Source organism: Echinops telfairi, unplaced genomic scaffold (genome assembly GCF_000313985.2).
Source record: "Echinops telfairi isolate 266 unplaced genomic scaffold, ASM31398v2 ScPeMD7_7400;HRSCAF=8409, whole genome shotgun sequence".
NCBI classification, from domain to species: Eukaryota; Metazoa; Chordata; class Mammalia; order Afrosoricida; family Tenrecidae; genus Echinops; species Echinops telfairi.
In genome coordinates this window covers 23063257-23079713 of record NW_022111300.1, presented here as the reverse complement: position 1 = coordinate 23079713, position 16457 = coordinate 23063257, and the positions used below count along the sequence as shown (strand labels likewise).

At 49.4% G+C, this 16457-nt stretch overlaps 2 protein-coding genes across 2 annotated transcripts in view; one reads left to right on the top strand and one right to left on the bottom strand.

Annotated features, from left to right (window-relative positions):
- Window positions 1-16457, bottom strand: part of FHOD3 (formin homology 2 domain containing 3) — a 521276-nt gene that overhangs the window by 177023 nt on the left and 327796 nt on the right.
- On the top strand, window positions 8463-8822 carry EIF1AD (eukaryotic translation initiation factor 1A domain containing). Its single transcript, XM_030887322.1, is given in 1 exon segment — window positions 8463-8822. A coding segment is annotated over 1 exon segment (360 nt).

Sequence of the window (16457 nt, the reverse complement as noted above, 5' to 3'; positions counted from 1 at the left end):
TACACCCCAATCCAGTGGGGCTTCTGTAAACACCACTCAGATTAAATTGCACTTGCCCATGTTGCCACCAACCCTCAATGCTGTCCAACCAATGGCTACGTCTCTGCCCATTGTAGCTCCACCCTCCACATCACATGAAGCAACTCACTCCTCCCTTCAGAAACAGTCTCCACTCCCGGGGCCACCACTTTTCTGTTTCTCTACGTGTGGAAAGATCTGTACATACCTCTAGGTGAGTCTATTCAGCCCTTTAGTTTCAAATTCAATATATGACTCAAAGCTAAATGTTTCTTTCCTGGCCAGACCAAACTTCTGAGCCTAGGGGTCCTATATCCACCTGGTTCCCAACATCTTCACTGGGAGGTCAAGAGGCACTTGGAAGTCAGTGTGACCAAAGTATAACTCTTATTCTATATTGATGCTCATGCCCTCCCAGCTACCACTGCCGACCTATTTCTTCCCTTTCAAAGTCTCCCCGTCTCAGTACCGGGCCTCACCACTCGCTGGGGTGGGATGTGGGGTGGGGAGAGTGGGACTAACACTGCACTTCTCTCACCCTGGTTTCTCAACAAGTCCTTCTGCCAGCACTGTCCAAGCTTCTACAAGGCCTCTCCTGAATCTCTCTCCAACTCTCTATTTTTCCTGTCCCCCCCTTGATCACATTGATGGCCTCCTCCGTGCTCCCTGCTGTAGTCCATTCTCTGAACTACAGCCAGAGGGGACTAATAAGCAACCTCATGCTAAACGAAGAAAAAGATGGAAGTTATCAAGGATTTCATTTTGGATGATTCAAAACATGGATCCGCAATCACCACTCAAAGCAGCCGCAGTCAAGAAAGTAAATGATAAATTGCACTGGGAAAACCTGCTACCAAAGACCTCTTTACAATGTTAAAGAGCAAAGATGCCATTTTGAGGACCAAGGTGTGTATGGTAGTTACATAATCTCCTGTCAACTTGATGGTATTAAGAGTGAAGGGGTGGGGTTTAGTCTGTCAACCAGGTTGCAGCTTGAGGACCTCATTTAAAGGCGTGACAGAGATGAATATCTCCCTGGAGGTGAGACCCATGCTCTCTCTGCCTTCCCTTTCCTGCTGCTGGGACCCTCAGGAAGCTGGAGGAGCCACATGGAGACCCATGCCAGCATCAAAATGCTTCCACTGCCACTGGATCCCCAAGACATTCTACCCACCAGCCTGTGATCTTCCTGCATTCAGCATCACTGCATATACTGCATGATACTAAAGAGGAATATATGGATTAATAGGCGACATATGGGCTACTATTGCAATTAAGGACTTGATCTGGGCTGGGCTGGGATGTTTTCTCAATAAACAGTTGTTCTTTGATATAAAGCTCTTTCTTATCCATATGAATGTCCCTGGATTTGTTTCTCTAGTCAACCCGGCCTAGCACAGTGTGTTTGACCCAGGTCACGGTATTTTCAATTGTGCCATTTGCATGCAAAAGGTGGGTGAGGAGTAAGAAAGACTGAAGAAGAACTGATGCGTTCGGATTATGGACAAAGAATGTTGCATATGCCAAGGACTTCAAGGAGAATGAACAAATTGTCTTGGGGGGAAAATAAAAGTCAGAATGCTCCTTAGACATGAGGATGGCTAGACTTTGGACATGTCATCAGGAGGGAGCAGTCCCTGGAGAAGGACATCAGACTTGAGAGAGTGTCAACAGCGTTCCCTTCTGTTGGGTATAGGGTCCCTCTCAGTTGGAAGTGACATGACAGCACCTACCACCACCCCATGAATGTAATGCTTCAGAGGACTGTGTACTCTTTAGGGGGTTCATATCCTGCCAGCTCAACCTTTGCTTCTCGGTTCACTGAGCAGAAAGAGAATCAACCCAGTGTTTTTCTCAATAACTACAGCTGGGGGGCGGAGGACGGAGAGGCATGCCACAATGAACTGTGCTGTCTTTGTGAATTTGAGCTGAAAACACCTCAAGTAAATTCAAAAAGCGAGCAAGCCCAGGCTTGGTTGCTCCTTGGTGGGTGGACCATCATTATGTGGTTTCAGTCTTCGAAATGCTTCCTGGCAAGGAAGCTGGCCACTGCCCAAGCCCACTTCCCCTATGAGCGGGTTCCTCGGGCCTCCAGTGCCCAGCTCACTGAGCTTTCTTCTGAGCATCTCTGCTGTTGGAGGGTCTTTGGACGGCGGGGTCCTGGGGACCCAGAATCTCCACGTCTCTCTCCCCTAAGTGGCTAATTAAGAAACCACTGTTTTCTAGCAAAACCTCCCCCTTGGTTTTCTGTTGGCCTCCACATGCCTATTCATGTCTCCCTACCTTTGGTTGTAAGAGCACTCTGGATTTCTTTGGCACTGAAATTATTCTTTCAACCCCCAAATCCTTCAGATTCAGGGTTTTCAATTCTCTGTGAATCTGACTTCCATTCGATTCTAAGTGTATGTTTGTGTGCTTTTGAAACTATGCAAAGTGAATCACAAAGCTGTAGATAAACTACTCTGGGGGTGCGGGGGACAGAGAGAGAGAACGTCTTGGAAGATTACGTTTATGGAGATGCGTGGTACTAATTACAAACAGGTCCTAACTCGTCACCCTACTATGTCCACTAGGAGTCCTCCCCAGAAGGAGCTCATTAGCATGACTGCACAGGCATAAGAGTGACAAGAGGACATTACTTCAAAAGGGTCCGCCAGCACACTCCTTGTCCAGACACCAGTTGATTCTGTGGCCCGATGTATCCAGAAGCAGTCACCACCCCACCCCCCCAAATGACCCCCAAACCTTAGAGCAGCCCCCGTGGGGCCCTCATGCCTACCCGTCCAGGTCCAAACCCTCTGCTCTTCACAAGCCTCCCTTGGCATTTATCTCAGAGCTGCCTGCAGTGGCAGGGTCAGCGCTGACTCATCAGGACCACAGTACAGCAGCGCAGCCCTGTCCTCGCCTGTGCCATCCTCAGGACTACTGGCACGTGTGCGCCCACCAGACAGTACTTGTGGGGAACAGAAGGATTTCTCTTAAGTTGTCTCCCCAAAATATATAGCAGACTTAGCTGCTTGAGAATGAATGACTGTTCTTTAGGCAGCGAAAGCAGGTCAGAGGTTATTCTCCTTAACATCAGCCATCTAGAGCAGCCAGACTGCATAGTCTGACTCACCCCAAATAAGGCCCATTCCTTTCTGTTATTGTTCCCTCGAAGCAGTGCCCATAGGCAAGCCTGGGACCACTCTAAGATGACTAAGCTTAGGCTACTATCTTGCCACACATGCCCTCCTATTCCCTCCTCTTACTATTGCACATTCACCCCTAGGTCATCCCCCTCCTATTGCTTGTATTGCCTATGTTACAACCCCTCTCTATGACGTAGGTTGTTATCTGCTATCAGGGGGCTTGCATGTCTCCCAGGATAGTAATTGCCTGCTTTATTGTATGAGACACCAGAATGATCAAACCTGTTCTAGAATGAATTGTATTGCCCCTTTCTGTGATGTATGATGCTGTAATCAGATCCCCCTAAAGTGATATGATGCGTGGTTAGCAATAAATAAGGAGGCTCCCTGGTTCTTGGGAGGGTGGCTGGAGAAGGTGACTAAGGAGGATGAAGCAGCGGCTTCTTCTCTGACGACTGAGCCCCCTCCACGAGGACCATCAAGCCTAGCTGAGGTGAGCTATGCTACCATGAATTGCGTCTGACTCCATTACTTGACTCTATCCTTTAACTCTCATGCTCTCTATGACTTTACTATAATCTCTACTTATTATCGCTGTACAATTGCGCCTACCGAACCTGTGATGTTTTGTGGGGTTCCCTCTTCCCCTTAACCCCACAAGTACTCTCTTCTGAGCCATAGGGTTTTCATCAGCTAAATCTCAGCAGTAGCACCACGCCTTTCTTCCTAGTCTATCATAGCCTAGAAACTCTGCTGAACCCCCATCCCCACCCCCACCCCATCACTTGGTATTTGAAATACTGGTGGCAGAGCTTCTAGCAACACACAAGCCACTGCCGGACAACAAGCTGACAGAGATGGGGTGGGGTGGGTGCAGTTTCTCGACTGCAGAGAGTACCAACTCACATCCCAGGGAGAGGCGAAACCAGAGGGTCACGAGGGAGCAAGCAGGAGAGGCAGGCGCAGGTCACATGGCAACCAGAGTGAGGGTCCCGGGGGAGGAGGGATGGCACTGAGCTGCACAGATGCCCAGGAGGGCATCTAATTGCAATGGCTTCACGATTCTAATTGCAACGGCTTCATGATCCGAGGCCTGTCCTTCTGTTGAGCTCTGAGGGACACTCAATCAGAAGCAGCATCTGATCATAATGCCAACAAGTCGCGTTACACAGGGACACCTGGCTGTGGAGGAGGCAGCGGGAGATTCAGTGTTCCCAAGGTGGAAAGAGGAATCCACCTCCCCACTCCCACCCCCACCCCTGGAAGCTCAGAACGGCCCTTCACCTGGGCTTTTGCAGGAGAAGGGCACCGGCTGAACCCACCCAAGGTCTCCTCCAGTCCCAAGAGCCCCTGGGGGGTCCTTTCCAACTCATGGTGAGCCCAGGTTTTCCCAAGGAGAACCGTGCATCCCAGGGCTTTCCGTGGATAAATGTCCAAAGTAGACCTTCCTCTGGGTGGGCTGCCCAGGCCAGCCTTTCGAGCAGCCACAGAGGGCATTTACAGTCAGCACCGTCCTTAGGCAGGAACTATACAGATCCGGATAAAGGCAGAAAGTGTGCTTTGAGGGGCTCAGGAACATGCGTGAAACCACAGTCAGTGGTAGGAGTCTGAGCCAACCTCCGGCACGAGGGGAGAGAAGAGGCAGAGAGGGTACTTGGTGTGTCTGAAAGGCACGGGGCTGAGCTGTGGCTCTCGGCTCCAGCGCTCATCTGCCGCTTTCAGCTGCTCCTCAGCACTGAACAGAGGCCAGGAGTGTTCAGATGAAGAGCTTGGCCTAACCTGGTGGCCCTGGGGAGTTATGTTTCGGGGGTTGTGCTTGTCCAGGGGCTGAGCCTGGGGATCCAGGGTCACCTTTATGGCTGGCAGGGCTAGGAGCAGTGGACAATACCTATTCCATGCTTTGCTTCATTTTTAGGGTTTTTTTTTGGGGGGGGGGTGGCTCCCAGGGAAAGTGAGGAGTGAGGAGAAAGTCTGTACTGAGACACACCCCCTCCACCACCACCAGATGTTTGGGAAAGGAATGAAAGATGATGTCTCAAGATTTTCACACTCGCAAAGCAAACCGATGTCTTCTCATATCTTACTGCGCTCAGGAAAAGACAGCGACATGGGGTCAGCAAGTCCAATATACTGCTCAGTCAGCAGAAGGAAAAGTATCCCCCCCAAACCTTCCAATTCCTCCTCCTCTCCAGAAAATTCAACCACCAGAAAAAGAGAACAAGACCCAAACCTCGGGATGCACGTGACAAAGGGGATCCTAAACACAGGCTGCCGTCTATTGGCTTGTCTTTCACGAAAGGAGTGTGAAGTACACGGTGTCAAAGTGGTTGCTGGTTATTAAAACGGAATGAGAAATTGGTTAGATAACTTGATAGGCAAAGCTTCCCCGCCCTGTTCGTCAACTTAGCAGCACTTTCAAGTGTGCTGGCCATCTTGAAGAAGAGGAGGAGGAGGAAGAAGAGGAGAAAAGGAATCCAAACTTATCTTTATGAGCTCCTCAGTGAAATATTTTATTCCACCAAATTTCTGACAAGACATTCAGAAGGAGCCCTGAAGTCTTTGTTAAGTGGTGGTCAAACAGCCAAACCCACATCTTAGACCCTCCAAACTCTCTGCTTTCCTACCTCTGCGAGGTGGCCAACAAAGAAACGAAGAATGGACCCAAATAGATTCCCCGAGTCCAGAACCCTGGGCCTTGGCTCTCAGGAGGAGGAGCAGAGGGATCAGGGTGGGGTCTCTGACAGGGCAGTGTGTCCCCTGCACCGGCATGTGCTGTGGCCTTAGCGCCTATGTCAGCTGCCTAAGACCCAGTGCCATTTGCAGAAAGGGAACCAACTTTGTGGCTGTAGTAGTCAGGTGGTAGGCTGGGAACATCTCTAAGTATGTACAGTTTGGGAGCGGTATGTGCCATTGGGTCATTTCAGACTCACAGTGGCTCTGTAGGGCAGAGTAGAAGTGCCCCGTAGGGTTCCCCAGCCATGATCCTTTGGGAGCAGTTTACCAAGCCCGTCACCCTGCCCAGCTGCTAGTAGGTGTGAACTGGGAACACTCCGGCTAGCAGTCCACCTCTTAACCATTGTTAGCACTATACCAGGGCTCCTTTTTTCCACTTAGTGGATGGAAGATCTTTGCAGAATGTAAAATGCAGTAGACTTTTCAAAAGAATGGAAATAAGTAGCAACATAATAAATGCTACTACAAACCAGCATTTCCTTCTATTGAGATAAACTGTCTAGGGCTTAATGGGGGCTTTCTTTAAAGAGCAATGAATAAAATAGACAAGACCAGGCCCATTTGGCTACCTTTCTCATCGGCCATTCAAGGTAATGAAGGTGAGTTAGTTGACAATATGTAATGTAAACCCACACTTTTGTTGTCGACGAAGAAACGCTAAGAGTCCTGCATTGAGGTGCGACCTTCGGGATCACCCTAACAGTGTGTTCAGAGCAGAGGAGGAAAATCAGCAGAGTGGGGTCCTTGTCCAGGTAGGGGCATATGCCTTTTCAGATGCAAAAGCTCATGTTTTAAGAGGCTGCATAACTCCATGAACTTGTCTCACTTCTGGGTGAAGTCAAAGAAGAACTTGGGTCAGTCTGATTCTTTCTACGCTTATATGTGGAATCCCACCGTGCCTTCTGATACAGAAACTTACGCCTTGGGGAAATGCCACATATATTAGTTTCTGAGTAATAAACAGGATTAGAAATTTTCTTAAATGAGCCGTCAGCACTGGAAATATGACAATGGACAATACCAAACCTCAGGTATTCGGAATGTGTTATTAGCGTGAGTTTGGCAATCTGCTTACACCTACCTAATGGGGGTGGAAAAGGGTTGGCAGATAAGTGACAGTGGGCGGAGAGAGGCAAAACTCTGCCAAGACAGCAGGCATCCATCCACAAAAGCAATCCTGAGCCTGCAGGGCAACTCCTGGGCTAGCGCCCAGAATCCTGTGCTAATTCTGCTCCTAGTGTTCACCCAGCTCAAGAAGGAGAGGGTAAGACATCTCTAACCAAAGACCATTCTGAGATTGAGCCAGCTCATAAATTCTACATGGGCCAGCAAAAGGAGAATTGCTCTTTGATGTGAAATCAATCCTGGATACTGGATTTTGTGTTTATTGCTTCTACATTGTTTTAATTGCTTCTGTAAATATGTTTTATTAATAGAAATTTGAGTGAACAATATTTTTCAAATGCAGTCAGTGATAACAGATGGAAGGGAAAACAAACAAAAATTTCTGGTTATAATATGGACATTTTGATTACTAACAATATAATCCTTTATGTGATAGTTATATAATTGTTTGTCAATTTGAGAAGATGAAGAGTGAAGAGGTGGAATCTATTCTGTCAATCAGATCATAGCCAGTGAGGCCTGTATGAGGGCATGGCCTTCTCCTGAGGATTCTGGGAACTCCTGTATTCCTCCTTGGAGCAGGGAGACACACACAGTCTCTCTCTGCTCACTCCCTGGGAAACATTGCAGCTGACAAGACACATGGAGCTATGCTAGTGCCCTGAGCTGGAGGAACCTTGTGAAGACCCCTGCCAGCACTGAGATGCTTACAATGCCACTGGATCCACAAGACCACCCACCCACTGGCCTGTGATCTTCCTGTATACGGCGTCATTGCATGCGTTTCATGAGTCTGAAGAGGACTTTATGGATTGATATCAAACATATGGGCTCATATAGGACTTATGGACTTGATCTGGACTGGACTGGGATTACTTCTCAATGTTCAATTGCATATATATATATATATATAATCTTTCCTATACACATGCGTCTATGAATTTGTTTCTCTCGTCCACCCAGACTAACACACTGTAGGATACTGAGGTTTTAATAAGGTAACGGGGGGAGGAGGACAAACCTTGACAATGGATCGTGGCAATGGTTGCCCAGCCTGGCAAACAGAATTAAGGTCCCTGTGCATTTGCTCGGTAGGGCGCATAAATAAGGACCGTACTGGCAAACATTTGTCTTATGTATTTCACCACAAGTATTTTTCAAATAATCTTCAAAATGCTTATTTTTTCTGATGATAAGAGTACTATCTTTCATTTGCATGAGATGTCAGACATACAAAAAAAGGCGAAACACCGGAGACCTGAGTTCAAGTGAGCACCAGCAGTCACATGTCACGTCACAGCCACAGCCCGCATGTCCCTTATCCGAACATTCACTGAGTTTTTTGCGAACCCTAGAGAGGTTGAACAGACCTGGGCTCTGCGCCTGCCTTCTAAGGAACTCAGGGAGGGGAGTCACCAGTCTCTGCATCTCTCACGCCCCAGGACGGAAGCCAGTATGTCTCAGGTCACCAAGAGGAAGTAAGTAGTGAAGGATGTGCTGGGGGAGGACCAGCAGTGGACTGTGAAGGTACTCAAGACCCCAGGGAACAACCTGAGGTGGACATGCCCAGAGGCAGTGCTTCCAGGTGAGCCCGCCCTCCCTTACCGAGAGAGCATCTGGACCAAGAGGGGGGACTTCCTCATTGTAGAGCCCATTGAGGAGGGTGAGAAGGCAAAGGCTGAGGTCTCCTTGTGCTCCACAAGGACCATGTGCACTCCCCGTGGGACCAGGGGCTCTGAAGTGACCGAGAAACACAGCATCGGGAACAGACATACTCAGCCAGGACTCCTCGCCGAGCCCGTCCTCAGAAGATGAGTCCAGCTCTTTATCAACACCAACCGTAGATTGTGTCTTGAGAGCGAGGAGACAAGGAGATGGCCTGAGACTCCAGGACCTCCACTTGAGGGTCTCTGGTCGGGACATTCCTAGGGTGCCCTACAACCCCTCCTCCCTCCCAGGGGAACAAGGCTGGCCCCTGGAGGAGCAAAGCTATACCCTCATTCCTTTGCTTCTGACCAACAAGGCCAGGTGCTCCAGTAGAAACCCCACAGCACCCTGGATTGTCCTCTCGTGGGGAATGGTTCTCCTGTTTCATCATGGAATACAATTAATTCATGCTTTTTTAAAAAATTAAAAAAATAAAAATAACTTGAAATGTTCCCATTAGGCATAAAGATGGTTAAACGTTTTTATATATTTCCTTCTATTTCCTAATGTGAAATAGAAAATATGTCCCTCAAATGAGGTACAACCGATGCCCAATTAGAGTAAGAACAGCAGTTCAGGTAGTAATCACCCTTATCGCGTTGGAAGCAATGGAGATGAACGGAAACAGCCCCCCAGCCAGGAAGCATAAGGGTGTTGATGAGCTGGGAAAAATGTGATTTCATGGACAGTGATAAATGGGAGCCTGCCTTGCTATGCCAACTTCTACTAACAGCTCGATACAACTGCTTTAAAAAGATGGAAATCATATTTCATTTATACCTGGATGTAGTTATCCAAGTGGACCTTAACTATTAAGAATGACTGAGCACAACCTTTGATGTTCTGAGAATTTATAATGCAGGCAACTCAACAACTTAGACAACACAAAGTTAAAATGAGTAAATTTCCGAACAATAGAGAAAAAGAATAGGAGAGTGGGCAAAAAGTCTGTAGACAGGGAAACATCCCAATTTTCAGGGAAGAATTAAAGATGAGGTCTAAGATTCTAACCCACAGCTTACTAAATCTACCATTGGCCTCTGGCCAGATTCTCTAGAGGATTTTTGAACAAATATCTCACAAGGACTTAGAAGCTAGGAAAACACCAGCACCATTCCCAGGTTCCAGGTGAAGGAAGGTGGCAAACCAAGAATCTCTCTCTTTTCAACAGTGATGAGGGTGATGTTGGTAGACTCATGGAAACTAATCATTCTGGGTACGGATGCATCTGGTAGTGCATTCAGTGTTTTATACATCTCTTCTTCTCCTTCTTCCCATTTTATAGATAAAAGGGTGAGGTCTGATGTCATAGTGCTTGGCTATTAACCAGATAGAGCAGTTATATAATCTACTGTCAGTTTGAGGAAGGGCTGAAATCTAGCCCGTCAATCAGGTACAGCTTGATGACCTCAGGAGGCCAGACACACATTCTCTGCTTGACATTCCTGCTGACAAGTGACATGGAGCTACGCTGATGGAGCCAGAGCCCTGGAGCTGGCGAAGCCATGTGGAGACCCACGCCAGCACTGAGATGCCTCTACCCCCACTGTGTCCACAAGACTTTCCACCCACTGGCTTGTGATCTTCCAGCATTCAGCATCATTGCAAGTGTTGCATGAGTCTGAAGAGGAATTTATGGATTGGTATCAGACATACGAGCTAATATCGAACTTATGGACTTGAACTGGACTGGCCTGTTTTCTTAATATGCAACTACTCTTTGGTATAAAGTTCTCTCTTACACATATATGAATGTTGATGAATTTGTTTCCCTAGTCACCCTGGACTCACACTCCAGAAGTCGCTGGTTCGCACTCACCGGTCCTCCCTGGAAGGACGGTGCAGTGGAGTCTGCCTCCATCAGGAAGGCCGGCCTGGGAAACCCATGTGGTTGCTATGAGTAGACATTGACTTGACAGCAGGGGGCTGGTGTGGATGAGGACAGATGAAAAAGTCATTTTAGAGAAGTCAGCCAATCTACCCAAGATCACACTGGTGTGTTTGAGCCCCAGGCCCCAGCTCCTACTGCCAGATGCAGCCCTTCTTGATTTCAGGAAGGCCTTTGGACTCAATGCATAAATGCTGGCTGACCATCATGGACTTAGCTGCCTTCACAGTAGCCCTGAAACTCTTGACTGCTCGTGTCCACTTGCAGGGTGGGCTAGTCCATCCAGTCCTGTCTCTGTTGCACATGACATTTTATTTGGCACAAAAGCTTTGTTTATTAAATTCTAATTTATTAAATTTGTTTATTAAAGTAAAACTGGAATTAACAACACATTTGATAAATCGTCAATGTGCAATTTATCATTTTCTTGAGGCTGGGACTCTCTCTTGAAATCAATGGGGGAAACAAGAAGTGCCACATGTAGGTTGAAAACATTTGATCATGGACACACAGAATGGACGAAGGAGTGAACAGGAGTGAGTGGGGGGAACCCGGAGGTTGGGATGGATTGGGCCATCACTCAGGACTGCTGCTAATGGGCCTGTTGAATCAAAGGAGGGAACTGCTGACAACTGCGGCTGGTGGATTGATTCTGACGCAGAGTGACCCCACAGGAAACCACAAAACTGCTTGATGGTTTCGAAGGCTGCAGGCATCATGGAAGCAGCCTTGCCACATCGGTCCACCCCAGAGCAGAAGGTGGGTTTGAACTGCCGCCCTTTGGATTAGCAGCTGAATGTTTCATCACTGTGCCACCAGGGCTCCAGGGACTTGTGAGAGAATCGTGCCGTGCTCTGGGAGGCTACCCTGCTACGACTCTTCATCTTGGATGGACAAAGATGTTTGTGACCATCATGACTAGGAATGAGGCATCATGTTCCCAGACACAACCTGAGGAGACCATCTCGTTTAGCTTGCAGAGGACTACACAAAAACTGCATCTCCCAACTCACCCAGCTTTCAGGGGGACGTCAGCCTACACTGTTCCAGAGAGCATCCCACAGAAACGTGCAGGGGCATCCTTGGCAGGAGACATGCCGCTAAAGCCAGTGTCCCCCAGGGACTGGGCTGCCTGGGGACACGATACTCCCTCTGCCTTGAGAAGTATCAGAAACATGACTGACAGATGTCGGGAACATCTTCAGCAGGGCATTCACCGTCTCTTCAAGACTGGGAAGCTATGTATAACGTGTGTGTACACGCGTGTGCTCTTTCTATTTTGCAGCTCAGAAAGCGCTTCACCTCTCGCCCACCTGTGTGTTATCTGAGTGGACCACACATGTCGGTAACAGGTCTCCGAGCTTGCTGACTCTACACCCCGAATCACCAACCACCACGATTTTCTGGAACACATCCAGGCCCATTGGGGGTCCCAGTCCAGCTTTCATGGGACAGCATTTCTTCCACCTCAAAGCCAGTGCGTTCAAAGCTGTCCTGCCCACAGATGCTCCACTCCAGCTTCTCAACTCTCACCAGAGGTGATGCTGTGTTCCTAGCTGTCGACTGGGACCCTTCTCCTTGGAGTCTTGCTTTTACTTTTTATCTATCCAGGGATATCGGTCCTGGGAAGACAGCCTCAAAATATCTGGATAATAGCTCCATTATTGGTTGTTTCTGCCACAACTCTTAACCAGGCCCCACTGGCTCACCACGGATTGCCCTAGCTTCCGCCACTCTCTTTCTTCCCTGCCCCCACTCAGCTCTCTTTCCCATAGTCTGAGTGGCCCGATGAGAAACTGCTTGGTGGTGGCGTCCTAAGGTGTACGTAGGAGGCTCACTTCCATGTGTGCGGGTGTGGGGAGGGCTGTAGCCAGGGCTCTCCTGGCTGGGGCTGCGGGGAAGGAGGGCAGAGTGCTGTTAAGAGTAAACTGTGTCCCTCAAAAATGTCTCTTGAAATCCTAAGCCCTCTCTCTGTGAGTAAGAAATAGAGGGGTTTCTTCTGCCATGTTAACCGGGCCACACCAGAGTGGGGAAGAGTCCAAACCGAATCACGTCTGAGTTATAAGTTAGAAGAACAGACACCGAGGGGAGGCCGGCCAAGGACCTCCCAGGAGTGCCCGCTGACCCCAGAAAGCGGAGAGAGGCTCACAGCATGGACAGTCACACTTGAGACCTGATTGGGAGACCTTTACTCTCCAGAACTGAGGGAATGAACTTCGGTTCTTTACAGCCTCCCCCTTGTAGTCGGGCTGCTATGCAGCGTGCCCACAGGTGCCCAGCTCACACAAGCGAGAGGAAGTCCAGAGCGAGGGGACCATGGGCAGCACTGGATTCAAAGACACCACCAGCCAAACCAAGAGAGAGAAGGGCTAGCCGATGTGGACAAGTCCGAGGAGCAGGCTTGACGGCAGGGTCAGGAATGGCCCTCGAGAACTGGCTAAGGTGCTCAGGGGCTCCTAGTCACAGGGCCCTGGACCTCCCTCCCTCATACGGGCAGACAGATGATCTGACTTAGACTGACATCTGACCCCAGCTAATTCGACTTCCAGATGGATGAACATCATAACTACATACATAAGAGAAAAACAGCCATCGTCTGTGATGTCCTACACGTACACCTGCCTCTTACTGCTGACTGGGCATTTTACAGGTAAATTCTTGTCACTACAATGAAGTGCTGTTTGAAAACACCCTTTCCATCCCTTTAAAAAGCCACTGTTTAGCCAAAGTAGCCCTCGAGATCACCTTGTAGCTAAGTAACACATTGGCTCAAACACTAATGAATACACATACCCCGTACGTCCTACGGTGGTTTAACACAGTCACCTGGGTGAGACCCAACAGGTGGCAGTTACTCTGAAACGAGGGTGGGAATGGAAGGGGCCAAGAAAGCGGATTAACGGGAATGAAAGGACCAGCAGGGAAATACCGAGACTGTTCACACATGGAGGAGACTACCAACAAGGTCATGGGACAACTTGTGCAGAGACTGTTCAATGGGAGCCTAAGCTGTTGTGCAAACCTTCACCGAAAGAGAGTGTACTCATGAGCGAGTGAGCGCGCACACACACACACACACACACACACACACCATCTTTTTAAATGACGGTCTGGTAGCAGATGCATCATTTTGACTCTGAGTCTCAATGGTCTGCAAATACACATGACATAATGACCCCTGGTAAGCTCTGGAATCACATCGCATTCCCTTTCATGGGAGGAAAGTGAAGAATCAGGAAGGCAGAAGGACAAGCCTGCACTCCGCCAGGGCTTCCTTCACCGACTGTGCCTGTTTAAGGTGCAAACAACAGGAGCCCAAGGTAAATCTTTCGGGCTAAGAGAATCCTGACTCTGTATCAAAAGGAACCCTAAAATTGCCTGGCGTTCCTGATTTCATAATTCACTTTGCACCAGGAAAACCTAATGTGGCTGTATCACCCAACCTGGGTGTCTGGGGAAGGGCTGGTTTCCTTCTCTAAAACTATGGAGGATGTGTCCTACCAGTGGCATTGGGTTGCTAAGCACAAGGTCAGCAGTTCGAAACCACTAGTCTCTCTGAGAGAGACAGACAGGGTTTCCTACTCTATCACCAGTGCTAGTCTTGGACACTCACAGGGGGCAGTTCTACCCTGCCCTGGAGAGTCACTATGAATCGGTTTCCCCTTGAGGGCAGGGAGGTTGGATGGGTCCCGGAGTTGCCCAGGCAGCATGGAGGGCTATGTGCTGGGCTGTTAACCACAGGCCAACAGTTGGAAAGATGGGGCTCTCTACTCCCAGTGAAGCTTTACGGCTTTTGAAACCCATGGGGCAGTTCACTCCGAGTTGGTATCGACTCGATGGCAGTGAGCTTAGGGAATACTGGAAGTAGGGGGCATGTCAGGAGGCTACTAGTCCATTTTGTAAATGAGAGATGCTGCTGTTGACTTTTAGTTCCTGGCACACTGGGAAAGGTCACATGGGGTCAGGTGGTACATAGCCGCCAACATCACTCTAGCCAAGCAGATGGTCAGCTCCAAGATTGACTCTTGGAACAATTTTTTTGTCCTTACAGTGACCGGTGTTGTGTTGGGTACAGGAATCAGAGACTACTGTGGACTGTCCTTTAAGGCAAAGAGAGAGGTGGGGAAGAAGAGCACGCTGGTCCAGCACAGGTGGTTGAGTGGTTGGGAGGAGGCCCTGACAGCACCTCAGGCAGAGGCCCCAAGGAGGGGGCACAGGCCTTGAACAGCCATCACCTACAAGCACACACAGCCCTGGTAGCGTTGTGGGGTGAGCATTGGGCTGCTAACCTCATGGGCCTCAGGAGGAAGACGAGGCTGTCTATTCCCAGAGTTGACAGCCAGGAAACCCTCTCAAGGGTAGCTATGTGTGGCAGTCAATTCAATGGCTGTAGGTTACAGAGTCCCTGGGCAGCGCTCACAGGCCGTGCACCTGTTAACTGAAAGGTTGGAGGTTCAAATCCACGCGGAGGTTCCTTGGAAGAACCATCTGGTGATCTGCTCCCAACACACCAGCCATGGATGATTGTGTGGAGAACAGTTATTCTGGGACACAGCGTGGGGTCTCCATCACCGGACCCTGGCACCAATTCTCACCCACGGTGATCCTACAGGACAGGGCACGGCTGCCCCTGTGGGTTTCTGAGACGGTGACTCTTTGCAGGAGTAGAAAGCCTCATCTTGCTCTCAAGGAGCTGAACTGCACACATTGTGTTTAGCAGCCCAACTGGTAACTCGTTCTGCCATGAGGGCTCCTCTCTCCACCACCAGGGCTCTGAAACAGCTGGAAGGAAGTGGCCACGCTCCTGGAACTGGTCTTGGTGGGACACAAGCAACGGGAGCACGGGTAAGTGCTAAGTCCCCGTGCAAGCATGAGGAGGCTTTGGGATTTTATGGTTTCTCCATCCTGGTGAGAAACACAATACGGCTTCGACGTGTTTCCTTCCACCTTCATACTTCTCTAAGGAAATGGTTCTGGGGGGAAAGCAACATGCAGATGCTGCCACCGCCAAGACTGTGGCTTCCGTTCGTCTGCCATGCAAACAAGTGCCTTTCTCTTCTCCTGCCTCTTTGCCGCATGCCTCTCTCTGCCTCCCTGGTGGCCTCTTGCTCGCCCATGCCTTTCTCTCTCCTCTTCTTCGAGCCCGCCCCCTCCTTCCTCACGCTGATTCCTGTGTCGGCAGCCCTGGCCTCACCACGCTCTTGCCCTCTCTGGGAGGGGCTCACACAGCAAGGCCTTCCCACCGCCCGCATGTTAGGTCCCAGGGCACGTTAGACATGGGCTAGTTGCTGGCATCTCGTCATGTCCATGTGGAGCTACAAAGATTTTTAAAGCTCAGACATGACATGTTGCCGAAGTCCATCAGTATCTGCACAAGCTCCTTCAATATTTCCAGCTTGACGCTCTGTGAGACCACCCAGAGAGCCTTGGCAAAGGGGCTGGCTTCCAAAGGAGCATCAACGCTGGGCGAGGGGCTCCTGGAACCAGGAGGCTGGCCTCCAGCAGAAAGGAGGGAAACCAGAGAACACTGGAACAGACTCTGAGATCGAAATCTCGCCCTGGCCTGGCAAAGCCAACCTGGTAGGCCCAGCATTCCACTCTAAGATCACCCAAGAGTAGTTTCCACTTTCTACAGAAAACAACGCCAAAAACAAAACCTTGTAAAAATGGTTTTCTGTCTCTTGAGAGCAATTGTAGCTGCTTCTTTTATGAAGTGGGGAACCGACTCTGTCATCAGTACTACAGGGGAAAGAAAGTTGGGAGGGAAATGAAAGAGCCCAGCAGAAAGCTCCCTACCACTACCTGCCTACAGAGAAAGGCGTCCCTGGTGGCACAGTGGTTCAGAGGGTGCCTGC